We start from the raw sequence: 27,586 nt of genomic DNA, 5'->3' as shown, positions 1-27,586 counted from the left end.
TATGGACAGTTTATTATGTCAGTTATACCTTAATAAGGATAATTTTTTAAAAAGCTAGTCATAGTTTGCTTTGCTTAGATCCCCTTTGATCTTAAAAAAATTTCCTGCACCTAGACTGACTTCTAATGGCTAACACCATCTTTGTTAGATGCCTGCTTTTAGGCTACCAAACCCATGTTGCTCTAAACACTAGTTTAAGTGCCTAAAAGTTCATGTTTTCTACCTTTCCTGTTTCCTTACCCTCTCTCCCCTGGGCAGGCTTTAGTAATTGACAGGATAATTCTGATGCCAACTGTTAATACTGGTGGGATTAAGTTCAAGCTGCCCCTGATGGTAGCTGATCTAATCATGAACCCATTGATGAGCTGTCTGTCTCTCTTTTTCTGTATCACTTCTCCATTTCTCTGCCCAGGTCCATACATCCAAATAAACTCTAGGCATTCCAGTCCACGTCCCAAGGTCAGCTTCTGGGGGAACCCAATTGAGACAGGTTCAACACTTTGTTGAGGGTTTTTGTTGAAAACCTGAAAGGGATAGATTTGAGCATTTGAGCCCCCAAAGCACTGCCCCTTTATTTTTGGGGGAGGGATGACCAGGGATTGAACCCAAGGGTGCTTAACTACTGAGCCACATCCCCAGCCCTTTTTATTTTTTATTTTGAGACAGGGTCTCACTAGGTTGTTTACAGCCTTACTAAATTGCTGAGGCTGGCTTTGAACTCGCAATTCTTCAGCCTCAGGCTCCTGAGCCTCTGGGATTACAGGCATGCACCACTACACCTGGCTGCCTCTTTATCAAGTTAACATCTGGCACAAAAGATTTTTCACAAAAATGGACAGGTAATAAATAACAAAAAGCATTAAAGACAGGTAACCATGCTGTTTCTTAAATTATTGGAAGACAATAATGGGAGAGATGGACAAGTTACCAAAGAAAAACATTGTCCAAAAGTTCAAGATATTTGTGTAGGTTGGATTTTTAGGGCCAGGGGATATGAACATCCCACCCGTTGCTTCTGCCTATATTAATATCTGCAGCAAACATTTGTTCTTAGCATGTACCTCATCTCTGCCAGAAATGATTTTGTGTGCTAGGAACATGGAATTAAAGAAGACAGATAAGATCTTTGCTCAGGTAGAACACACATTCTAAAACAAGAGAAAACAGATGATAACAGTGAACATAAAAATATATATGTGATATATTATTTTCAGAGAATTAAAATTGGGTGAGATGAAAATAAGGACCAGTAGTGTGGCTGCTTTAGATTGGTGATGTAGTAGATTAGATTATTGTTCAGGGAATCTTCCCCTTCATGAGAAGAGTATTTCTACTCCCCATTCATGTTGACCATGTGAATTCATTTGGAAAATAGGAAGGGTGAAGGGGCTGGGGTGGTGGCTCAGTGGTAGAGCGCTCACCTAGCATGTGTGAGGCACTGTGTTCGATCCTGAGCACTGCATAAATATAAAATAAAGATATTGTGTCCACCTATAACTAAACAAAAATTTTAAAAAATAGGAAGGTAGAGGACGGACAGTGTATGCATTCTAAATATGGCCATAAGAGGAATGAAGGTTTTCATTAGCTTCTATGGGAGGCAAACCAGATCCTAAACTGAGACATAGAACAGGACTGCCCCCAATCACTCCACAGTTCTATGGATATGAGAATAAATGGTTGCTGCTTTAAGCCACTAAATTACAAGGTAGTTTGTTATGAAACATTAATATAGAAATAGCTGACTGATCCACATGGTCAAGGAACTCTCCAAGGAGATATTTGAGCTGAGGCCTGAATAATAAAAAGCCAGTCCTATGATGATCATTCCAGGCAGGAAGAATATCTAAGGTAGATTTTTGTTTTAAAGCAAAGATGGGAATTGCCTTTGGTATGTTCAAGGAACCAATCTGAGAGACTGGACAATGTTAGTGGCTGAGTGCGTGAGTGACATGAGATGAGGATGAAGGGGAATCACGCAAAGGCCAGACTATAAAGGGTTTTTAAGACTAGAATAAGGAGTTTGGTTTCATTCTAACTGCATTGGAAAGCCCCTGGAGAATTTAAGCAATGTAGTGACATGATCAGATTGATTTTTTAAAAGATCACTCTGGCTGCTGTGTGAGGAATAGATTAAGTGAGGGCCATGCATACTCTTTGTTAAACCAGGCTGCAGTTTCAGAATCTTCCTCAACAGAGTTTCTGAACTACTAAACAGAGTTAAAATCTATATGTCAACTTTAAATTTTGGTGATGATAGACACCTAGATAAAAAATACACACAAAAGTAGCTTGGGGTACTGTTTCAGACATATGTAGCAAACCAAAATTAATAACTTAATAATTCATTTGTTTGTAAATTTCCAATTTGGGCAGCTTGATGGAGACAACTTATTTCTGTTCCACGTGGAATCAGCCGGGGAGGCTTAATTTGGGATTGGAAGATTGACTTCCAAGATGGCCTGTTTGATATAGCAGCTGGCAAGTTGAGGCTGGCTGTTGGCCAGGGGCCTTTGTTGTGTTGTCTTCCATGTGGACTCCACACATAGCTTCTTAAACTTTCTAAGTTCAGTGGATGACCAAGCATTCCAAGAGGACAAGCCTCAATGTGCAAGTCACATTAAAATCCACTGATTTTAGGAAAAGACTTGTTCTGTCAATGAGAAGGTCTCTGTACTTATAACAGATTCATTTTTCAGAATTGCTTGGTTTTAAATAACTACACAGACTTCATTTTAGCACCTATGTCATCTACCTTTTTAAGATGTATTCCATTCATAGTTATAAATATGTAAAAATGTAAATGCTTAACATGATATAAATGGATAACATATTATAACAGTGGTTGTTCATTTTCAAAAAATTAGAAAGCGTGAGGGACCAAAAAAGAAAAAAGAAAAAGAGATAGACATAATCCTTAACGGCATTCCAAGACAGGATATGAGACAATGGTGAAATTTTAGCTTCTTTGTCATGCACATTTCACATTCCGGTAAGTGCCAAGTAGAAGCCAACTCAGTGCCATTTCAAGCTTGTAATGAGATCCTTTGCAGCATAAAAGAGAAGCATGTATACTTATTGGTCACCCTTCTTTTTTCCCTCTGTCTCTTTCTGTACATCCTCCAGAGCCTTGCTCATATCTGATGCAGCTCCTTTCACCTGTCAGAACCCTGCTAACACACTGAAGATGAAAGGCATTCTGTTTGCAGCACCTGCATGACCAAGAGTTGGCTTGAATCTATCAGGGGATCATGTATTTCTATTGATTTTAAGTTGACAAAGATGGAACTTTTGTGTATTTGTTCTCTGCCACTATTGTAACCATGAACTGTTAGCAGGAGATAAGCCGAGGAAAGCTTGGCCAACCCCATGTGGAGGGAGATACAGACACCCCTCCCCCACCCCTGTAGCTCTTATGATCTCCCTTGAAGAAACTGAAGTTAGGACAGTTAAGATTGATTTCCTCTAAATCAACTGACCAAGGAAAAGGACATAGTCTGTTCCTATTCCCTGAGGAAAATAAATAAGAACACTTGGGGAAAATATGAATGAGATTAGGATCCTGTAATTCTCATACATTGCATTTATTTTGTACATTTAAAAATTAAAATACACCTGGGCATGGTGGCACACACCTGTAATCCCAGTGGCTCTGAAGGCTGAGACAGGAGAATCGTGAGTTCAATGCCAGCCTCAGCAAAAGCAAAGTGCTAAGCAACTCAGTAAGACCCTGTCTCTAACCAAAATACAAAATAGGACTGGGGATGTGGCTCAGTGGTTGAGTGCCCCTGAGTTCCATCCCCAGCACCGAAAAAAAAAAAAAGAAAAGAAAAAGAAATAAAAATTAAAGTATAATTTACATACCATAAAAGCACAGATTTAAATTTACAGCTTGCTGAATTTTAATATACATTCAACAACCATCCTAGTCAGGTTACAAAATATCTTCATCACCCCAGAACATTCTCTTGTGTTCTTTCTAGTCAGTTCTGCTGCCAGAGGTAACCACGTTCTGACTTTTTTTTGAACCAGGGATTGAACCCAGGGGCACTTGACTACTGAGCCACATTCCCAGCTCTATTTTGTATTTTATTTAGAGACAAAGTCTCGCTAAGTTTCTGAGGCTGGCTTTGAACTCACGATCATCCTGTCTCAGCCGCTGTGATTATAGGCATGCACCCACTACACCTAACCCACTTTCTGGCTTCTATTTCCATCATTTAGTTTGTCCAATTTTTTTTTCTTTTTGGTATTGGGGATTGAACCCAGGGGTGCTTAACCAATGAGCCACATCCCCAGCCTTTTTTGAAAAATTTTATTTGGAGATAGGGTCTCACTAAGTTGCTTAGGACCTCTCTAAATTGCAGAGGCTGACTTTGAACTTGCAATCTTCCTGCCTCAGCCTACCAAGCTGCTGAGATTACAGATATGCATCACTGCACCTGGCTTGGCCAGTTGCAACTTCATATAAATAGAATTGTATAGTATTTTATGTGTGTGTGTCTTACTCTTCTTTCAGTCAACACACTATTTTTAAGATTCATGCATGTTTTTGAGTGTATCAGTGGCTTATTCCTTTTTTTTTACTGAGCAATATAACATTATCTTTTATCCATCTTAAGTCATGTTTTATTTTTTGCTTTTATTGGTATATTGGAGTTGTACATAATAGTTGGGTTCATTTTGAAATAATCATACATGCATGGAATTTAATTTACCCCATTTCAGTCCTCAGTTTTCCCCTTTTCCCTTCCTTCCTCCCTCCACCTATATTCTCCATCTACTCTACTGGTCTACCTTCCACTTATTCATATATTTTTGATTGGTACTTTATAGATATACACAAAGATGGACACAAAGATGGACACTATGGTATATTATACATGCACATAATGTAATTTTGTCCAATTCATTCTGCATTTCTTCTCCTTTTCTGTCCATTCTCCCTCCCCTTCAATCTCCTTCTTCTATTCCATTGATCTTCCCTGTCTTTTTGATATTTGACCTACCCTTTTGGCCCCCTTATTTTACTCTAGCTTCCACATATGAGAGAGAACATTTGACCCTTGATTTTCTGAGTCAGGCTTATTTCTCTTAACATGATGTTCTCTAGTTCCATGCATTTACCAGAAAATGCCATAATTTCATTCATCTTTATGGCTGACTCAAACTCCATTGTGTATATATACTACTACATTTTCTTAATCCATTCATCTATTGATAGATAGATGGGCTGGTTCCATATCTTGGCTACTGTGAGTTGAACTGATACAAATATTGATGTGGCTGTATCCCTATAGTATGCTGATTTTAGTTCTTTAGGATAAATACGAGGAGTGGGATAGATGGAGCATATGGTAATTCCATTGCTAGTTTTTAAAGGAATCTCCATACTGCTTTCCAGAGGGGTTATACTAATTTGCAACCTCACCCACAATGTATGAGTGTACCTTTCCCCCGACATCCTAGCCAGAATTTATTATTGTTTGTATTCTTGATAATTGCCATTCTGACTGGACTAAGACAAAGTATTAGTATAGTTTTGATTTGTGTTTCCCTGATTGCTGGGGATGTTGAACATTTTTTCATGGATTTTGTTAGTCCTTTGAGTTTCTTATTTTGAGAAATGTATGTTTAATTCTTTTGCCCATTTATTGATTAGGTTATTATTATTTTAATATGGTTTTTTTAGTTGTAGGTGGACACAATAACCTTTTTTTTTATGTGGTGCTGTGAATCGAACCCAGTGCCTCACACATGCTAGGTGAATGGTCTACTGCTGAGCCACAACCCCAGCCCCTAGGTTATTAGTTTTATTTTTTGATTTTAAGCTTTTTATTTCTTCATATATTCTAGATATTAATACCTTGTCAAAGGAGTAGCTGACAAACATTTTCTCTCATTCTGTAGGGTCTCTCTTCTTGTTCTCTGGTATTTCCTTTGCTGTGTAGAAGTATTTTAATTTGATGCTGTCCCACTTATTGATTCTTGGTTTTATTTATTGTGCTTTCCAGCTCTTGTTTAGGAAGCTGGTGCCTATACCAAAATGTTGGAATGTCAACCCCAATATGTTTTCTTCTAGCATTTGCATAGTTTCTGGCCTAATTCCTAGGCCTTAAATCCACTTTGATTTGACTTTTGTGCAGGGTGAGGGATAGGGGCCTAGTTTTGTTTTTCTACATATGGCTATCCAGTTTTCCCAGCAACATTTGTTTTAAAAAGGATATCTTTCTTCAATATATGTTTTTGGCAACTTTGTCAAGTATCAGATGACTATAACTATGTGGATTTGTCTCTGTGTCTTCTATTTTATTTATTTTTGTTTTATTTTATTATTATTATTATTGTTATTTTTGGTACTTGAGATCAAACCCAGGGGCACTTTACCACTGAGCTGTATTCTAGCCTTTTTTATTATTTGAGATAGGATCTCACTAAGTTGCTTAGGGCCTTTTAAGTGTCCAAGGCCGGCCTCAAGCTTGATCCTCCTTCTGCAGCCTTCCAAGTCTCTGGGATTAAAGGCATGTGCCACTGCACCCAGTTTGTTTTATTTTTAATTTATAGTAATTGTTTATATTGCTGGGTGCGATGGCACATTCCTATAATCCCAGGGGCTTGGGAGGCTAAAGCAGGAGGACTGCAAGTCCGAGGCCAGCCTAAGCAGTTTATAGAGGCCCTAAGCAATTTAGTGAGACTCTATCTCAAAATAAAAAAATTACAAATGGGCTAGGGATGTGGCTTAGTAGTAAAGGACCCCTGAGTTCAATCCCTGGTACCAAAATAAATAAGTAAAATAATTGTTTATATTTATGGGCTACAACATGATTTTTTTTTGATACATGTATATGTTATAGAATGATCAAAACAGGTTAACTAGTATATCTGTAACTTCAAATATTTCTCATTTCCTTGAGCACACTTAAATCCTCTTTTAGATATTTTTAAATATGCAACACATTAGTATTAACTGTAGTCATTGTGTTGTGCAATAGCCCATTTTGGTACTGGAGATTGAACTTATTTCTCCTATGTAACTGAAACTCTGTACCCATTGACCAATTTTTTTCCCTTTCCCTGTCAACCCTTCCACCCTGGCCTATGGTAAACATTGTTCCATTCTCTACTTTTATGAGTTCAACCTTTTAAAATTCCTTATATAAGTGAGATGATAGATTATTTGTCTGCCTAGCTTCATTCATTCTCCTTCTTCTTCCTCCTCCTCCTCTTCTTCTTCTTCTTCTTCCTCTTCCTCTTCCTCTTCCTCCTTCTCCTTCTCCTTCTCCTTCTCCTTCTTCTTCTTCTTCTTCTTCTTCTCCTTCTTCTTCTTCTTTTGGTACTGGGGATTGAACTCAAGGGCACTTAACCACTGACCACATCTCTGGCCCTTTTTTATTTTTATTTTATTTATTCTAATTTGTTAAATATGGTAACAGAATGCAATTCATATTACATAAATAGAGCACATTTTTCACGTCTCTGGTTGTACACAAAGTAGAGTTACACCATTTGTGTTTTCATACATGTACTTAGGGTAATGATGTCTATCTCATTCCACCATCTTTCCTACCCCCATGCCGCCTCCCTTCCTCTCTCTCCCCTTTGCCCTATTTAAAGTTGTCTATTCTTCCCATGCTCCCCCACCCCCATTCCCATTACGAATCAGCATCCTTATATTAGAGAAGACATTCGGCATTTAGTTTTTTGAGATTGGCTTACTTCACTTAGCATTATATTCTCCAACTCCATCCATTTACCTGAAAATGCCTCCAGCCCTTTTTATTTTTTATTTTGAGACAAGATCTTGCTAAGTTGTTTAGGGCCTCTCTAAATTGCTGAGGCTAACTTTGAACTCACGATTCTCCTGCTTCTGTTTCCAAAGCTTCTGTGATTACAGGTGTGCACTACTGCGCCCAGCTTGCCTAGCTTATTTCATTTAGCACAATTTCCTCTAGGTTCACCCATGTTGTCACAAATGATAAAGTTTCTTGTTGCTTTAATGGCTGAACATCATTCCATTGTGTATATGTACCATATTATTTAATCCATTCATCAGGTGATGGACCCTTAGGTTGTTTCTATATCTTGGCTATTGTGAATAGTGCAGCAAGAACATGGAAGTGATGTTATGTTTTTGGCATACTGTACTCTTTTTTATTGTTGATCAGTGTTTAATTTATGAATATACCATAATGTGTTTATCCATTCACCTCTTGATGGATATTTGGGTTATTTCCAGTTTGGGATTTTATGAATGAAGTTCTCATGAACTTTCTTGTACAATTCTTTTTGTGTATACAATTCTATTTCACATTTCACATACATAGGATTAGAATTTTGAGATCATAGCATAGGCTCATGTTTAACCTCTCCATAACTTTTCCAAAGATGTATACTATTTTATTTTATTTTATTTTTATTATTGGTACAGGGAATTGAACCCAGGAGTGCTTTACCACTGAACTACATCCTCAGCCCTTTTTATTTTGAGACAGAGTCTCACTAAGTTGCTTAGGGTCTGGTTAATTGATTGTGATCCTTCTGCCTCAGCCTCCTGAATTACTGGGATTATAGGTGTGCACCACTGTGCATGGCTATACTATATTATATCTTCATTATATCCTCACCAATACTTGGCTTTGTGTTTTAGTCATTACAATGCTAAAATGGTATCTCATTGACAATACATCAAATATTTACCTGCACAATCCATGGAGCCAGGAAGTTGAAAATAAAATGTTGGTCCAGACTCCTTCCATTTAACCTGGACATGGGTCCAGATACCCAGTCACCCTCAACTACTTCTCAGTTGATATCATATCATATTCAGTACAACGGAGATACTGTCCATCTTAAATTCTCTCTTCTCCCCTAAATGTTGATGCAAATGTTCACTCAAATACATGATATATATAACTAATAAATAATCGGAACCTGACTGAAGTCTCCATTTCAATATATTTCTATAATATCAAAAAACCAGTTCATAGGCACTGCTGAAATGAAATCCATGGGTTTATCACCACAAGAAAGCTCAAGACTTGGGTAGAAAGTTCAAAATACTGTGGTGTTACTTGATCTTTAATGTACTAGTCCCTTTCCTCATGACAGTAATCATTTCTTAATCAGCCACTCTTCTTAGTCCTCATCTGTAAAATGGGCATGCCAAATCTTACTGGTGTTCTTTCTGCAGCTGAGATTTAACCATCCTTGGTAACTAGAGCTGCTGCATTCAGTGAAGCTTTCAGGATGAAGGGGGGAGGAAAGCTTCACTTTAGAGATGTTGGTGTCTTAGAACATGGTGAAAGCTCTTTCTCAGCTGAGCAGATGATATTCAGGAGCACAGCCCATTCACCTAATAAGTCTCTCTGTATACCCCACCAGCTACCTAGTGATAGAATTCATTGTAATTCCAGGTTGCAAGCTGTGAGAGCTATGGGCACAGTAACTATGTGCTAAAGAACTTACAAAACAGTGATGCAAATCATTTGAGGTCTTCACCAAAACCTTTCAGCCGTGCACTTTTATGTACATGATGAGTCTGCAATTCTCTATCCCCTTTGAAATCAGACATGTGACATATCTTTAGCCAATGAATGTGAGCAGAAGTGATATGTGTCACTTCCCAATAGAAAAGGCAGCATGCAATTTGCTATGTTAAGTCCTACTGTTTCAATGAACATGAAGAATGTGTGGAGATGAGGCCTCATCAGTTTTGATCCCTATGTGGTAATAATGAACAGAGCCTCATATTGATGCACAGTGGACATCTTGTATAAGTAAGACCCTGAGATTGGGTGCCTACTTACATTTTGTGCTTTAGGTCCTGGACCTGAATAAGAATTAAACTCTCATATTATGACATGAGATTCTGGAAAGGTTGTCACTACAGCCCATCGTAGCCCATTTTAATGAATAAAACACCTCTCTACTGGACTGTAATGAGAGTAGGCAGACTCTAGCACTGGTGGTTCTGAAATGGGCCTGAGCTTTCCTTGACCTGGAGACTAGTTCTGAAACTACTTCTGGTTTTATTTGTGAGTAAGATATAACATTTAGGAAAAAACAGAATCCAATTAAGTAATCAAATTAAGTAAACTTGCAAATATTCCTATATGTCATAGGCATGGCCGGAACATTAAAAAAATGAGCAAGTTAATGACATAATTGGTTTTTTCCCGGAGTGGAGTGATTATACATAGAATGCAAGAGGGTAAACAGGCTGGTTAAGATTAAAATCAAATACCTACTTTGCTTTTCTCATGGACCATTAAAAGTAGTGAAATTCCATTTATAGATACACACAGATCCCCCACAAATTACCTACTGGGGTCAAATCAAGCTCTCCATGTACACAGTGATGAGTATAAGCAACTCTGTCAACATAACACAGAAAGCTTGTAATACTCTTTATTACACTGCTTCAGATGCTTGTCTAAAGTATTTCATTTGTCTTCAAAATAATCACTTAGTTTAGTAGCATGTGGTAAAAAGCATCATGATGAGCTTTCAGACCTCTTCTCGAAAATCAAAGTAATTTCCCATTGCTACAAACCTTTAGATACTTCACATCATTAGGATGACTGGCAGATCATGTAGCCTTATGCTGGGAGATTGCTCAGGTATTTGGAGAGGATGCCTAATAAAGCTAAGACAGAGCTTAAGCTCAGGTGAGCCAGTTAGCTTCATGCAGAGAAAATCTCTCATAGCCATGAACTATACCCACAATTTTGGTCTCAAAGACAAATTCTGTTAAATTAGCCACAAAGAAGCCTGGATAAGTATGTCTGTAGCCCCCTACAACCCATTACTGATAATGGAAAAATAAGTCCTAACACCACCTCTTACTGGTTACATCATCTCTCCAGGGTCTTGACTACTCACATTGTTATCTTTCAGACATGCTCTTCCTTAAAATATTATTTGAAAACAGAATAAATACCCACAAAGAGGCTTCATGCTTCCACAGGCCCTGGATATCTTTCTTTAAATTATGCTAATTGAGCTCTATCTCCTGAACTCTGAACCCTGAAACCCACAATCACTTTCTTTAAGAGCATCTTCTCTTGAATGACCCAGGACCCAATGGAATCCCAAGTCATATTCTCCAAATCTGCTTGGCCTCCTACATTGCAAGTCTCAGAGAATGGAGACTAAAACCTGGGGATCTTGGATTCCTTTTTCCTTCATTACCCACACCTATCTTCAAATTCTGTGAATTTTCCACCTAAATGATAACTGCACCCCATGCTTCCTCTGCATGGTCCTTGCCACTGCCTATTCTATATGCACCATCTTCTCACCCTGGATCATTACAAAGGTCTCCTGCCTGTCCTTTTTCTGTGAAGATTCATGCCCCTCCAGTCTATCTCTCATTCATGCTGAAGTAATTTGTCTAAGACAAAAATCTTATTTTAACAATCCTCTGTTTTAAAAAGTCCCAAGTGTAAAGAATATTTTGGATAAAGAATAAACCCAGGACTGGGGTCCTGGATTTTCAGATTTCCCTAAGATACCTATAGCTCCCCTTTTAACTACATGTCTTCCATCTTGGACTGCTTATAGTTCTGTGTACATGCTTTTATACTTTTATATCTCCATGCTTTTTCTCATGTGGGATCACTAACTGGAAAGTTCTTCCCTCTAAGATCTGCCTGGGAAGTTTCTGAACATCAGCTTAAATGTCACCTTTTTGAGTACATTCCTGAGCTCTTCATCCCTTTCCTTCCTTTGTGGGCACACTGTACTGGTAAAACTTTCTGGCCTTGTGTTTCAGTACTCTTTTCCTCCTCCTCACCTGAAACATAGTGGTTTAAAACAAAAAAAATTTTATTATTGATCATAATTCTGTGCATAAATTAGCTTGAGTTCAGTGGTTATTATTCTCTTTGTGATGTCAGTTGGGGCTGCAGTCTGAAATATCCAAAATGGCTCATTCACATGGCTGGTAATTGCTGTTGACTTTTGTCTCAAAATTCAGGACCGGGCTGGGGATGTGTGCGGCCCGGGTTCGATCCTCAGCACCACATACAAACAAAGATGTCGTGTCTGCCAAAAACTAAAAAAAAATAAATATTAAAAAATTCTCTCTCTCTCTCTCTCTCTCTCTCTCTCTCTCTCTTAAAAAAAATTCAGAACCATTTTTCCTCATTCATGTGGTTTAAGCTTCTTGCAGTATGGAGATAGATTCAAAGGAGGCATGTCCCAAGAGGAAAACTTCTAGGTAGAAGGAAGAAAAGGCTACCTATCTTCTTGGAAGTCCCACAAGGCCACTTCCACCACAATCTATTGGCAAGGCAGTCACTGGTAGGCAAAATAAAGCACCACATTTTAAATGAGGACTGGCATGCTCAAACATGAAGGGGAGGAATTGTTTGGGTCATCTTTGTAGTCTACCTACTACATTCGCTTGTTTGATATTCAGTCCACCTCTAAAATTCTGAAGGAGTTTGGAGGATAGGCCCTATGTTCGAATCAACTATTTACCCATAGTTCTTAGCACAGGTCCTAGAATATGGTACTTAAATGCTTACTACAAGTTTGATGACTATAAAACCAATTAAATCAGAACAAATCAACCCATATATTTGAGCACTTATTCTGTGCTTCTCCATTTGGTTGGGTGTTATGGAGTTGAAGAAAGAGAGTTTATACTCCAGGAGCTTATGAGTCAGGGACAATATTGCACTAAAAGGACAAACTAGATAAGGAGATGATTAATAAACAGTTTAGGGCAATTACAGACAAGATGGACAGACTATGATTGACTGTCATGCTAATTATGTGGCACTAACACTATATATTTTCAGAGGAGGCTGTTTTCACAGAAAGCGGTTTTAGGTAGAAGATGAAGTTGGATCTGAGTCACAATGGCAAGCTTTAATCTGGGATGGGATTAAAATATGAACACAGTGGAATTCCAGAAGGAATTATGTGGAGATGAGACCACACAAGTTGTATTACTTTGTATGCTTACACACACACACACACACACACACACACACACACAATTACGACTTTTTCCCAAAGAAGCCTTACTATATGTATGCTATGGTAAATAAAAAAATGACAGTGTTAAAAAATGTGAGTTCTTGATAACTTTAAAATAATGACTAGCTGGGCATGGTGGCACATACCTGTAATCCCAGCTACTCTGGAGGCAGAGGCAGGATGATAACAAGTTCAAGGTCAGCCTGGGAAACTTAGCAAGACCTTAAATAAAAAATAAAATAAAAATGGCTGGGGATGTTGTTCAATGGTAAACCAGCCCTGGATTCAATCCCCAGCACCAAAATAAACAAACAAACAAACTAATTAATTAAAATGACTAGGAGAAATGGATAAAACATGCATGGTAGAAACTATAATATCATGTTTTCCCCTACATTTACCAGCCTCTCTTAAAGTTGGCTTGGGCTGAAATGCATAAGACTTCTGGTCCAAGGCAGTGAAGAGCAAGTGAAGAAGACTTCTGTCTTCATGCTTCCTCTTTCCTTTCTGTGTAGTTGGAAGTGACAAATTCTGAATTGGTAGAACTGAAGAATGGAATTTAGCCTGGATCTGTAAGTTAACCATTGGTAGAGATCCATGAAAGAGATTTACTTTAGTTGCTTCAGACCGTTGTAAGGAAGAAATAAATATTTTCCTCAACTATTTGGGTTTTAGGATTTGTTAGTGCAGCATCACTTATGCTAGCCTGACTATTATGCCTAGTGTTCTATAAAGGAATTGAATATCAGGTAACACAAATGACTCATTCTCTGTTTAGAAAAGATAATAACTAAAGAAAACTCTACAATATACTTTTCACTATCTGCAGTTGAGAGTTATACCTTCCTTCCTAGGAGCAAATGATTAAGAGATGTCTAATTAAGTAACATCTATATCCCCTTTGTGTATTGGTTGGGCTTACATATTGCTGTGTAAAACACTGTAATAGCTGCAATCTTGGGCAATAGAAGGTGTACAAAGAAGCACAAATGTTGACTTGAAATAAACAGATATTCCTCAAACTTTATTAAGTCAACATCTTCCCCAACCAGACTTTATAACATGGTTGCTAACAAGTAGAAAATAACTCTCCCTACTTCCTCTTCCCTGACCCTCATTCTAATAGGTCCACTAATTAAATGAAAGGTAATCAAAGGGCTAGTCACCCAAGGAAAAAAAAGGAGCCAGGGGCCAGAGAAAGACATGAACTAGAAAACAAGATCTTGGGTGTCATTATTTTGTTGCCAGAGACTACCTTAAATCAGGTAGTTTATTTCTTCTATCAGTTCCATTTATTCTCTGGCCTGAAGGAATGTACAGCTGCATGCTGGTCTCCATGAATTTCTCAAGGCCATATATTAAACATGAGCCAATGAACATCATTTCTTTGATGTAAATTCCCTTGAAGTGAGCAGTGTTTGTAAATGGCCTGTCCTAATAATGGTCCTACTTCATCCAAAGACCAAAGTCTTATGAAAGGGAAATAGAGGTGCCTCTTAGTTATCTGCCCTGAAGAGAGGGAGCCAAGAAAATAAATACCCCAATTTCATTGTACTCCTACCCTCTCATCTCCTGCCAGTGCCTCCCATTAACTGGTCCCAATCAGAAACTAGAGTATACAGGGCACATGGATTGAAGGCCATACAGGTTGGCCTTCCCCTCTCAAACCTCTGAGTAACTTGGAAGACAGAGAGTAGTCCTAGAAAATCAAATGGAGAATATCTAGCACATTGAATGAATATGAAAGGTTGTAACCCCAGAGATACTATATATTTAAGTGAACTAGTATCAACCATCATAAATCGATGACATATCATGGTCATATTTAAGTTCAAAGACCTTTCCTTTGTTCTTTAAAATAATGATTCCCCTTTTCTCCCCAGAACAGAACAGTGAGGAATTGGAGACTGGAAGAAAATTTTTCTTCTTCAGAATATAATGGGTGTGGGTGTTGGATGTATCTTATTAATGTCCAACCAAATAGGAACTGCCAAATAACTTTCCTATGACGTTTGTACTAAAAAGCTGACTTATAGTGGAGCCAACCAGGATGTATTAAGCTTCCCTACATCTGATCAGCAGCTAGAAGCAATGTTCTCTGGAAGATAGAACCCATGGCACAGACCTGGATACTCTACACCCTCAGTATGGATGGATACCCCTTTAAGGGGTATCATTTAGGATGCATAAAAGTGCTGATGGCTCTGAAAGCTCAGGTTTCTACCTCCTTCCTAGATCATGCATCGCAGCCTGTCAAATTCCTATGTGAGTCTGTCAACCCTTTACTCTTCTAAACTCTGCTAACTACTTTCTCTGTCTGGAAGCTCTCATCACTCTGCTGGTTGTCAGTGGATTCCAGTTATCTGAAGGTCTTTACTTGTTACCCCTACTTCTCTGCCCTCTCCAATGTGTACCAGACCAGCCTCTACCCAACACTGACTATGTATCTATTTGTTATGATTACTTAATTTAATCCTATGGCCTGCTCTCTAAATATCTCTGTCCTCTGCTGGTTCTCACTAATTCCCTGCATCCCCAAAGTACCCCTACCTTCTCCTCCCAAGAAATGCCATGATTTCACAGCCTATATTGCAGTCAAGAATTCTTTGCCTTTACTTCCCAAATGGTAATATGGAATCATACCTCTAACGAGCAAATCATAAAAGTACTTTATTCGCTAACCACCTCCCATGAGCTCTGTATTCCTGGTGGAGTAGGTATGGGAATGAGGAGTGTTAAAAGATAATTAAAAGCAGGGAGTAAAATGATGACTCTTATATAAATATAAAATATATACATGTGAAAGATGTATTAATGAAGAAACCAGTAAGATGTTACAAATGGTTTAAGAACTATGCATATATAAGCAAGAGAAATGCTGAAACAAGTATACAAATAGATGCAAAATGAGTCAAGAATTAATTACATGCCTGCGGACAAGATTGATTTGCATTATTATTAGTTTTCTATAATTTAGAGTTATAAAATAGCTCAGAGAGTGAGAAGCGGAGATAATCCAGAAGACTACTCTAAAAAGGACATGCAATAAACATTTTTTTTAAAATTTTGAAACCTTTCATCCACAGCTAGTGTAACTGACATAAGCACTCTTTTCAAGGTTAGGACAGGCATTTGTGTTTGTAGAGACCAAGGTATGTGTCTTCCTTATCTCTAAACCTTGATAAGGGATGGAGGCCTACTCCTCCCTTTTAGAGCATTGCTACTCAAGAGTGTGCATTGACATCACCTGCGATGTTTAGAAATTCAGAATTTTGACCCCAGTCTAAATAATCTACATTTAAAAAGATCCAGGACTTAAATAAATGGAAAGTTATCCCATGTTTATGCATTGAAAAAGTTAATAGTATTGAGATGTCAACAATCTCCCAAATTATCTACAGATCCAATGCAGTCCCTTTCAAAATTTCAGATAGAATATTCATACATTGCTAGTGGCCATGTAAAATGATGTAGCCACTTTGGAAAATACTACAGCAGTTCCACAAAATTGAAAATATGTTCACGTAAAAACTTGTACATAAATATTCATAGCAGCATTTGTCATAATAGCCAGAAAATGGAAATAAAACCAAATGTCTATCAACTGGTGAAAGGATAGATAAAATGTGATATATCCATACAATGGAATATTATTCATCAATAAAAGGAATGCAAAATAGCTGGTGCAGTGGCGCACACCTGTAATCCCAGCAGTTAAGGCAGTGGGATCATGAGTTCAAAGCCAGCCTTAGCAACTCAGTGAGGCTCTAAGCAATTCAGTGAGACCCTGTCTCTAAATAAAATACAAAATAGGGCTGGGGATGTGGCTCTGTGGTTGAATGCCCCTGAGTACAATCCCTGATACCAAAACAAAAAAAGGGGGGGATGCAGAATAAAAATCATGCAAAGTCAAAGAAGTCATGCCCAAAAGGCCACATGTATTATGATTCCATTTATATGAAATGTCCATAATAAGGTTATCTATAGAAACAGAAATTACAGTAGTGGTTGCCAGAATTGCAGGAGAGGCAAGATGGAGAATGACTGCTAATGGATAGGGGATTTTATCTTAGAGTGATAAGAAAGTTCTGAAATGAGATTTTGGTGGTGGTGGAAAAGCACCAGGAATGTACTAAAAGTCATGGAAATGTTTACTTTCCAAGGGTGATTTTTCCAAGGGGTATAAATTATATCTCATTAGAGCTATTTTTTTTTTAGATACTCTGGGAATGCTCAGAGCAGTGTTGCCTGGGTTGCTGATGGAACTCTGCACTAGCATTCTCTGCCCCCACCCTGTCCACCCTCTATCCCTGAATCTATTCAGGTGATTCACACAAAAACTTACCCTTGTATTCATAAATAACTTATAAAAATATTATATAGGTCATAGGGTCAGCACAGAGTTGCCCTAGTTGCTGATGGAACTCGACTTTACAGTGCCGCTCCTGACCACCTACCTTGCTTCAAGGTTTTCCATCCCATTGCCTCTATTGCTCACTTCCTGCCGCCATTACTGGCTTCCGGCCACCATTGTCCACCATTATCCGCTTAGATTCTGCCTGAGGTGGGTTTGACAAGGACCTTGACCAGCCTACCCTCCTCGGTTAACCCGCCCTCACCCACCCTGGGGGCCCCTAGCGGGCTCCACAGCCACCACTGATTTCTCCTTTTACCACCGTCTGTGTCTTTCAGCAGCCTTTGCCCTCCATGGCCCTCACAGAGCCATCGCAGGTGCGCCACAACTATCACCCGGAATGCGAGGCCGCCATCAACAGCCAGATCCAGTTGCAGCTGTATGCCTCCTACGTGTACCTGTCCATGGCCTTCTACTGTGACCGCCACGAAGTGGCCCTGGAGCACTTCTCCAGCTTCTTTCTGCATCGTTCGCATGAGTGGAGAGATCGTGCTGAGAAGTTGATGGAGCTGCAGAACCAGCGTGGAGGCCGTGTCCACCTCCATAACATCACCAAGCCTGATCGTGACGACTGGCAGAGTGGCCTCCAGGCCATGGAGTGCGCCCTGCACCTGGAGAAGAATATAAACCAGAGCCTCCTGGAGCTGCACCGCCTGGGCACTGAAAAGGGGGACCCCCACCTCTGTCACTTCCTGCAGCGCCACTTTCTGCATCAGCAGGTCTTGATCATCCGTGAGCTGGGCGACTACCTGACCAACCTGTGCAGGATGGAGGCCCCAGAAGACCACCTGGCTGAATTCTTCTTTGACTGGCTCACCCTGGGCCACAGCCACCACAACAACTGAACAGGACTGTACCCCAGCCCATGCCAGGGAGTCTTGCCCGGTGGGTCACCAGGCCAGGCCTACATATTGCCTTTTCAGCAAGTTTCCTTCAGTTTGGGCCTTTCAGTTTGATTGTTAACTTCCAATAAAGTTATTTTTTGGTTCTTAAGGAAATGAAAGTGTCCAGTAGAGTTTGTGTGTGTGTATGTGTGTAACTCTCATTTTGAGAATGAGGGCAGATCCCCATGCATCCAGGATTCTGTCTATCCACCTATGTCCCATCCACAGGCTGCTCATATCTCCACAGGTGGAGAGAAAAGGTATTCCACGGGCCCCTGGAAAACACATTAATCTTCCTTTCTAAACAATGGGTGCAGGAGGATTAGGATGGTGTGGAAGGATTTCATGGGGTCTTTGTGACCATTCACTGGTCACAAAGTGCCTCTGAGGAAGTAAAAGGAATGGGATTGAGCATGTATTAAAACAAAGGGATCCTCAACTTTACCTGAAAACTTATAGTTTACCATAATACACAAATGTTTACTATTTCTTCATTCTGGGAAACAAGATGAGAGCCCTGGAAGATAGCATGGCAGAATACCTCTTTGACTAACTCACCTTGGACTACAATGATAATGGAAAACCAGCCTTATGGACTTCCCCATATCTGGTGACGTTGACAAACTAAAATAAAAGTGGCACTTTGAAACTCAAATTCTTTTATTTACATTATTGTGTTCTATTTTTATAAGAACCTCATGAAATAGGAAAGGCAGGTATTATGACCATGTCTTTCCCCCCAGGTTAAACATTTTATTACAAGTATTTATATTGGTTGGGTTTTTTTTTGAAATACTTTTATCAATTTTGTGGTATTTGAAACTCAAAAGAAAAATGAATTTACATTGGAAATGCTGTCTATTTTGACATTACAAGTAAACAATACCTGGTATCAAGAGACCACACATTTCTATTGACAAATCTATGAGTCATCTGGTCTAGAATACCTTCCAAACTCTGAATCAAAATCTATTAGTGGAGTGATAAATTAATATAGTGGATCATTTCTGCTTCCTTATATCTTTTGGCAATTTTTCTACCAGATTATTTGCCCTTTTCTTATTGATTTGTGGGAATTGCTTAATTATGTATTTTAGTCCTTTAGAAATTTTTATGTTTTCTGAAGTTCCTCTTCTAGTTTGTAGTTTGAATTTTTACTTTTTGGACTCTTTATTATAATCATTAACACACATTAATTGTAGTTATTAATAGGTTTCACTACAACATTTGCATACATGCATTATATCATTCCTTGATATATCTACCTTCCCTTTTGCCCTATCTTCCCCCCACTCCCCTTCCCTGAAAGTATAACTGTGTCTTTGTCAGTGAGAAAAAGGGAGTCCACACAGGTGAGAAGTTATGGAATTGGGACAAGAACACAGATTTTCTGATGCATGTTTTACTTTCTTTCTGTTACCCTGCAGGTATATCAATGGGCTAAGGATAATTGTGTAAGTAGATTGGGAATCCAGCCAGGTAACCACACCGCAAGGGAGGGAAATCCCCCCCACTCTTAAAGACAGCACTAATCACTGTAGTCTTTCCCCTAATTACAGGTGTGCCTTCCAGCCAAGGGTGGGGATGGCTTCTAAACATCAGCCAAAATCCTTCTCCTGTGAAAGAGGCCTTCAGAATTAGCAACACAACTATGTAACAGGTAGCAAGGCACCTCCCAGGAAGGCACTCAACACTTGTACACCTGAATCCCTCTGTTCAGACTCTATCCCCCACACAGGCAGCAACACTATTACCTGGGTTGGCACTGAATACCTAGAAAGACCCTAGGGCTGGAAATCCCCAGAGAGTGCACAATCACTCAGATGTTTTTCACTGGGAGTAGCTTCACTGCAGGCACAAGAGGTAAAGGGCGTAGCTACAGAACACATATGCTCTCCCTGCAAATTCAGTTAATCTGAAAGTGTGGACAGAGAAGCCTGTAAGTTTTCCATGCATACTGTCTTGTAGTCTATACACTGAACTGTAGCCGCTGTGATCTCTTTTCTGGAATCTATAGCTGATACCAGACTGGTTCAGTCTTGTTCTCAGGGCCCCCTCTTCAGCCCATCTTTCCTTTTCCTGTGATTTGGAGGAACTCTCCAAGATAATGCAGAGAAGTCCACTTAGAAATATCTTTTTACTTTACCTGGAAAAACAGGATTTCCCCATCTGTAAAACTCAAAGAGAATTGTGATTATACATAGTGCCTATTACAAGCCACTACTTGTAATGCTACATTTTGCAGCTTTTCTTCAAGAATCCCTGGCAGGAAAATCTTGGTACAGAGGCAGCATAATTATTTTTATCTTTGTTCTTTTGCAAGAAAAATGCAAATGTTCTAAGTTCCTTCCTTTTGGTTAAGTTTGAGGGTCACAAAACGCCTTTCGAATAGCAGTGCAGTGGTGGAAAGAAGAAACTTCTAGACTAATTAAGTTTGCCTCATTGTACTTTACAATGTTTAGGCTTGTCCTTTCCTCTCCTCATTTTCCTCCCCTTCTATATGCCTCTCAAAAGGGTTGAACAAACTTCTCAATTCGTTGGTAACTGAACTTTTCAAAACTTTGAAGTGATATGTGACTTGGTCCTCCAGCCCAGGAAAGTACACCTGGAGATACACAGGTGGTTGATTGTCAGTCCTTGGCCATGTTTTGTTGCTTGGGGGAATGATGTCTGAAACAGTGGCTGTTGCTATGGGTACCAGAATCTCAAGCAATGATAGTATCAGGACAGACTAAGGGAAAATGGTAAAATTGATAACTTCATCTCAGGCTCAAACACGGATTCAAATTAACTGTGTTGAATAATTTACCTCTAGGGAAAAAAATCCTCACTCTATCACAAAAGGAAATTTCTTAATAGATGGTTGTCACTGACAACTTGTACTTCGTTTTCCAGAAAAAGGAAAAGTATTTTTTTCTTAAGAAATGTGTGACAAGCAGTACAAAGCACCCATTAATTTCTCCTGAATCTTCTTTACTCTGGAAATATGTTCCACATTTCTGATTTTTAAATTCTCCTTTAATTTTATTTCACTTGCCAGCAACTCCAATTTCTTTTCGTAAGCCCAAGCAATATATATCTGATCAAGTATTCAGTAGAGAAAGGCATTATCAGTAATCTCAGAGGTGATACTATGCTTCATGTTTTAAAATAACAAATTTTTATACAAATAGGGTATATGTGAAGGGGTGTGGGTGTGCTTTCTGAGTTCAGTTTCAAAGGGATACTGATGGAAAATTTGCTTCAGGAAAGCTAAGTTTAAGGTTAAAATGACAGTAATGACATTAGTGAAATGTTGGGCCACCTGAAAGGTAAAGAAATTTATACCTGACTTGCTAAGCCAAGGTTGACATTAGAGAAGAGTAAGGTACAGTGAAAAAAGAAAGTAATAATGGCAACATATTTTTAAGAATCATATTTCAGTGTGGGATTGAGTTAGGTTACCCATAGTAACAAAGACCAGAAAAGCAGGGACTTAAAAAAGGTAAGTTTTTTCCTCCACCTGGAAAAGAAATATGGAGGGAAACAGGGCCACCATGAGAAGTTCTTTCTTTTCTTATTCTTTCTCTGTACTTGGGCTGGAACTCAGGGTCTCATGCATGCTAGGCAATTGCTCTACTGACTACACCTTCAGTTCCGTGAGAAGTCTTTCATCTTTCACTGATTAAGAGATGCATATTTTCACACCTTTGAAATTGGGATGTATGCTATCTTACAATCACTGTCACCTGTAGCTGTCATTGCATGAGTATGCACTTTAAAACTCAACAGAGCAGTATCATTTGCTAGGGAAAAACCCTGGAGACATCAGAGGTGTATTCTTTTAAGAAATACTGCATCACCAGCATGCATAATAGCACAAAGGACAATATTATGATATCCAAATGATTCTGAGTACAAAAGTGATTCAGAAGAGTTAAAATTTGAACCCAAAGAAGTTCTAGCAGTACTTTAAACAATTTATCTAATGCAGTTTCCTTTTTGTGTATATAACACAAGAATGATGCAATGATAAAAATCCATGCCTAAATAAGTGTAAAAGAGATCTTTCAGTATGTGTGAATTGAAAAATCTAAAGGATAAGAAAACATTGTGTCCTAGTTTCATTGGTAGAATTTTTCTTTATTGTAGTATTCTTTCATTTTTCATGACCTTGAAAGTTTTGAAGAGAATTGGTCATGTATTTTATAGAATGTTTCTCAGTTTGGATTTGTTAGGTGTTTCTCTCATGGTTACACTGGTATTCTGAGTTTGGAGGATGAAATCCAGAGAGGTGAAGTGTTTTTTCTCACTGTATCAAGAGGGCTACGTCACTTCAATATGATTTATCACCAGCCATGTTAGCTTTTTTCACTTGGTTAGGGTGCTGTTGGCTAGGATTCTCCATTGAAAGTTGCTGATTTTCCCCTTTCCAAACTATAGTTTAAAGCAAGTCATTTAGTCCAGTTCACACTCAGGAAGCAGGGAAGAGGAATTAAGCTTCACCTTCTAGATGGAAGACTCTCTACCTGTAATATTTGGAATTCTTCTATAAGGAATCTTTGTACCTTCTCCCCCACTTATTTATCCAATTATTTATTTTTCTCAGTGTGAACTCATGAATATTTATTTAATGCTTTGGGTTATAGTCCAAGATTATGTTATTGGTTTTGTTCCTTAAATTGTTTCACATTTGGTCATTTAGAGTTTGTTCATTTAGCTTCTGTATCCCTTTGACATACTCCCACTTCTCTCTCTCTCTCTCTCTCTCTCTCTCTCTCTCTCTCTCTCTGTGTGTGTGTGTGTGTGTGTGTGTGTGTGTAGCACTTTCTTACTTTCTGGCACTATGATACTCCAGACTCATGAGACTCATGATGTGTTTCCCTGCCCCAGCCTTAGAATTACCCATTTCTCCAAGGAATCTTAGTTTCTTTTATTGTATAAATGGTATTTTAAAACTAAGATCTGGCAAAATAATTGAAAGAGCTCTCATAAAATTCTGTATTTCTGGTTTCTCTTTGAAATATTATCTGGCTACTTTGGGCCCTGTTCCCATGGGACCCTTCATATGGAACTGAACATTATAGCTACCGCTTTAAAGCATATATATTCTTCAGTTCACCACAGTATATGCCATTCAAGCAGTGTAACTTAAGCACTCTAAGGTGCCTTTTTATTGATATAATTTCCTGAAGCCCAGCACGCACTCAACTTTTGTGTTGTTGAACCTAGATACCTCTGTCCCAGGTGACCATGGAGAGTGAAGAAGTCAGTGAGTTGGTATGCATCCTCTGTCCCAGGAAAAGTTTAGTTCCTATCCTTTAGACTGGCATGCCCCTCTGTCTTCAGGTCTCTAATAGAATTTGGTAAGTACTTGAATCCTTGGTCTCTACTTCCTCACTTTGCCCAGTTATCCCAGGTGCGGAACACCTATAAAAACTTAAATTAAGCAACAAATATAGCAGTGATGGTAACTTTGAAATAATATTTGAATGCTTATTATGTTTGTAGGATTGAAAACTTGAGACTTAATGGGTTAAAAGTCAAAAGAGCACAGGTTATTATTCAACCTGCAAATGTCTCTGTCACTTTTTCATTCCCTTCTTGGCCAAGTAGACAACTTATTTTCCCTTTTGTTACACTCCTTGTCACCATTGGAATTTACCTTGATGATTTTGCAGACTTTAAATGCATTGTCAGATAGGCCAAAAAAGAGGTTGCAAGCCCAAAGACTTATACATCAAATTAAGATGTTTGAATCACACAGTTTACTGAATAATTTAGAACATATAGTGAGAGGCAAGGAGAGAGGGAATGGAGGAAGACAGGAAGCTTGAACCTTGTTCCATGTGGTGTTCCCTCTTTACTGCTTTAGTCTTGCCCACTGACCATGGTTTGGAGGACTAGTGATGAAGATATCTGGAGCCATCTCACACCTGCTCTATCAGAGAGACCCAAAGACAAATATTCCTGGACATAACTGTAACTTGCTTATCACCTGCTGAGCAAGGAGGTGCTTTTATCCAGTATAAAACCAGATGGTTGCCACCAAAAGGTAGGTGATCTAAATATACTCCAACTGTAATGAATACCTTATTTCTACTTGATCTCTCTCTCTCTCTCTCTCTCTCTCTATATATATATATATATATATATNCCTCCCATCTTCTCTCTCTACCCCATCTACTGTAATTCATTTCTCCCCCTTGTTTTTTCCCCTTTCCCCTCACTTCCTCTTATATGTAATTTTGTATAACAATGAGGGTCTCCTTCCATTTCCATGCAATGAAATCTTTATATAATATTTATCTCAGCATCACTCTTTGACTACCACCTCCATTTAAATTTTTTTAGTTGTTGATGGACCTTTATTTTAGTTATTTAAATGTGGTGTTGAGAATTGAACCCAGTGCCTCTCACATGCTAGGCAAGTACTCTACTACTGAGCCACAACCCCAGCCCACCTCCTCTTTTTCTAGCCATTCTCTCTAGAGTGCTGATACCCCAAATCCTTGAACCCCTCTGGGAAATCCAGTCAATTAGTTCATGACATTTTCACTATGCCTCAATTCTTTGATTTCTCTCTGCTCCAATTAAATCCCATGGTCAATGATAATAATTCTTTTGATACATTTCTACCCTACCTGATCTGCTTTGTTATACTTGCTTGGAAAAAAAATCCCTAACTTAATTAAATCAATTTCTCCCCTATATCACACTTGTAACTATGCAACTGAAGGTGACTAGAGAAACACCCAACCATTTGAGATAAAGCACTTAATGAAAATGGTTCTTTTTCTTAAATATTTTTTTAGTTGTAGATGGATACAATATCTTTATTTACTTATTTATTTTTATGTGGTGCTGAGGATTGAACCTAGTGCCTCATATGTGTGAGGGAAGCACTCTGCCACTGAGCCATAATCCCAGCCCCACAAACATGACTCTTAAGTGGGCCCTTAGTGTTGCCACCATTTTATTTCCCTGTCCTATCTACTGTTCTATCCTTCCTGATCATCATTCATGCATTCTCCTCTGTATCTGTCAGTCTTTGCTACATGGCATGCCATCCCAGTACATATTACTTGAATAAAATAATCATTTTATTTGCTCATGATTTTGTGGGTCAACAATTTTGGCTGGAATGTTGGGTAATTGTTGTCCTGAACTCACCTGGTATCTTTCATGTGGCTGTGGTCATCTAGTGACTTGAATGGGGCTAGTTGATCTAAAATGGCAGCTGCTATTTATTGTTGTCTGGGCCACATTTCCAGTAGGCCGACTTGAATTTCCTCAAATGAGGAAAATGTTCCCAGAGACAAGCACTTTTTAAAATCCTTTGTTTATATCATAAACAATTTCTTATAAGGTAAAGCAAATCACATGGCCAATCCCAGAACCAGTGTGTGGGGAATAACAAGGGCCTAATGCACTATAGATGCTTACTGGAAAAATCTACAACCCCTAACCACTCACACCTCTTCCCAATCCTTCCTCTCAGTTAATGAACCTCCATTCTATTTTTAGTGGAAACAGGGAAGGAAGGAAGGAAGGAAGGAAGGAATAAGAACTTCCACAGATTTCTACCTACTATCATACCTCTCCCCACCAGCATCTGGGTGCATTTATTCTACTTTCTCTCTCTTATTTGATGAAACTTTCAGGCCCCTATCTAAGGCTAATTTCTCCAGTTTTGTCCTAGAGCCCTCTTGTTCCCCAAAGGATCTTGCTTCTGTTTTTCATCTAGAGTCACCTTTGCTGATACATCCATCTGGTGCATTGAATGAGCTGCATGCTCTGAGATGGCCTTACTCTCTTTTGCATTGTATTTTCTCTCTTTACTGGATCATTCTCTTCAGAATAAAAACAGGATATTTTTTCTCCTACACCCAAATCTCCCTTTAGTAGCCCTCTGCCTGCTGATCATCACAGCTAAATTCCCTGACATGGCTCTCCATCATCATAGCATCCATTCTTCTCCTCCCAACTCTCTTAAACCCACCATAACTTTCATAACAAAAATGGCTTTTGTCACAGATTCCAATTTCTCCATGCTGATGAATCCAAGGATTAATTTTAGCTCTCATCTTACTTGAACATTTTCTTGGGCTGATCTGCAGGAGATCTCACTTTTCTGGTTTTCTTTCTACCTCTCTGTCCTCCTCTTCTCAGTCTCCTGCTCCTCTTAGTGTTCCTCAGTTCCTCTTCATCTTCCCAACATCATAGTTTATCCAATGCTCCAGGCCTCAGTTCTTAAAACTTTCCTCTCTAGTATGTATTTGCACTTCTTTGGTGATCTGTTTCATGAAGGTCATGGATTCAAATGTTCTCTGTGTGCTGATAATCCTGAATGTATATCTCCAGTCTAATCTTCTTTTTGAAACTCCAGACCTATGTTTACAAATACCTGCTTGGACATTTAACAGACATCTTAAAGTTAGTGTTCCACATAGATATTGATCAAAGGGTAAATACTATCAGTTTTAAGATGAACAAGTTCTGGGTATCTAATCTAATCTACAGCATGAGTGGTGATGGATGTGTTAATTAGTTTGTGATAATTATTACACAGTGTGTATCAAATCATCACATTATATGCCTTGAATACATGCAATCTTTAATTTTGAAATACTTTAAAATATTCCTCATACTGCTTTATTTCCCTCTGTAACATGCATCACTTTCTAACTTAATTCTTACTTCTTGATCTTGCTCATTACCTGTCTTCTTTTTCTAGAATAAAAACACCACGAGAGCAGGGGTTTGTGTCTATTTTTTTTCTCTGTTGTTTTATCTCTAGTGCCTAGAATAGAGTAGGAAATTTAAAAATGGAATATGGTGGAACATGTATTTCAAAGTAATAGTAATTCTGTTCTTCAATTCTTGGTATTTTGGGGACACTTTGAAAATATCAAGAATTGAAGAACAAAATTACTATCGCTTTGATTTTTTTATGCTTTAGATAAGTTTGACCTTAACTCTACTCAGTAGATAACAGTCACCAATTATAATATTTAACCTTTCTAAATGGACCAGGGGACTACAAGATGTATTATGGGATAGTAATTTCTTTGAGGAGAGCAGTACTCTTAAAACAAATCTCTGATCACATTGCACACAGCCCCACCCAACCTTTCTGGGATCTTTTCTGCCTGCGGAATAAAGTCCTTCCAAATTAGTACTCATTTTACTTTTCTAGCACTATATACTTTTTCTTGAGATATCTAGGTCTTGAAGAAAGGAAATGACTTAGTAAAGGGTGACATGAGAAATGGGACATTCTAGTCAGGATCCAGAATAAGATATGTAACAATTTGGCTGG

General features: G+C 38.6%; 1 protein-coding gene across 1 annotated transcript; it reads left to right on the top strand.

Annotated features, from left to right (window-relative positions):
• The first annotated feature begins 17,694 nt into the window (after positions 1-17,694).
• LOC107144172 (ferritin heavy chain-like) lies at positions 17,695-18,246 on the top strand. Its single transcript, XM_048796422.1, has one exon. It carries the CDS (start codon positions 17,695-17,697, stop codon positions 18,244-18,246), a length of 552 nt encoding a protein of 183 aa, XP_048652379.1.
• Positions 18,247-27,586: the final 9,340 nt, after the last annotated feature.

Source organism: Marmota marmota, unplaced genomic scaffold (genome assembly GCF_001458135.2).
Source record: "Marmota marmota marmota unplaced genomic scaffold, marMar, whole genome shotgun sequence".
Lineage (NCBI taxonomy): Eukaryota > Metazoa > Chordata > Mammalia > Rodentia > Sciuridae > Marmota > Marmota marmota.
The sequence above is the reverse complement of the archived record's forward strand: the minus strand, read 5'-3'. Positions and strand labels throughout refer to the sequence as shown.

Bases quoted from the DNA above. Each gene is read 5' to 3' on its own strand.
- LOC107144172 (XM_048796422.1), top strand. From the start codon at position 17,695: ATGGCCCTCACAGAGCCATCGCAGGTGCGCCACAACTATCACCCGGAA.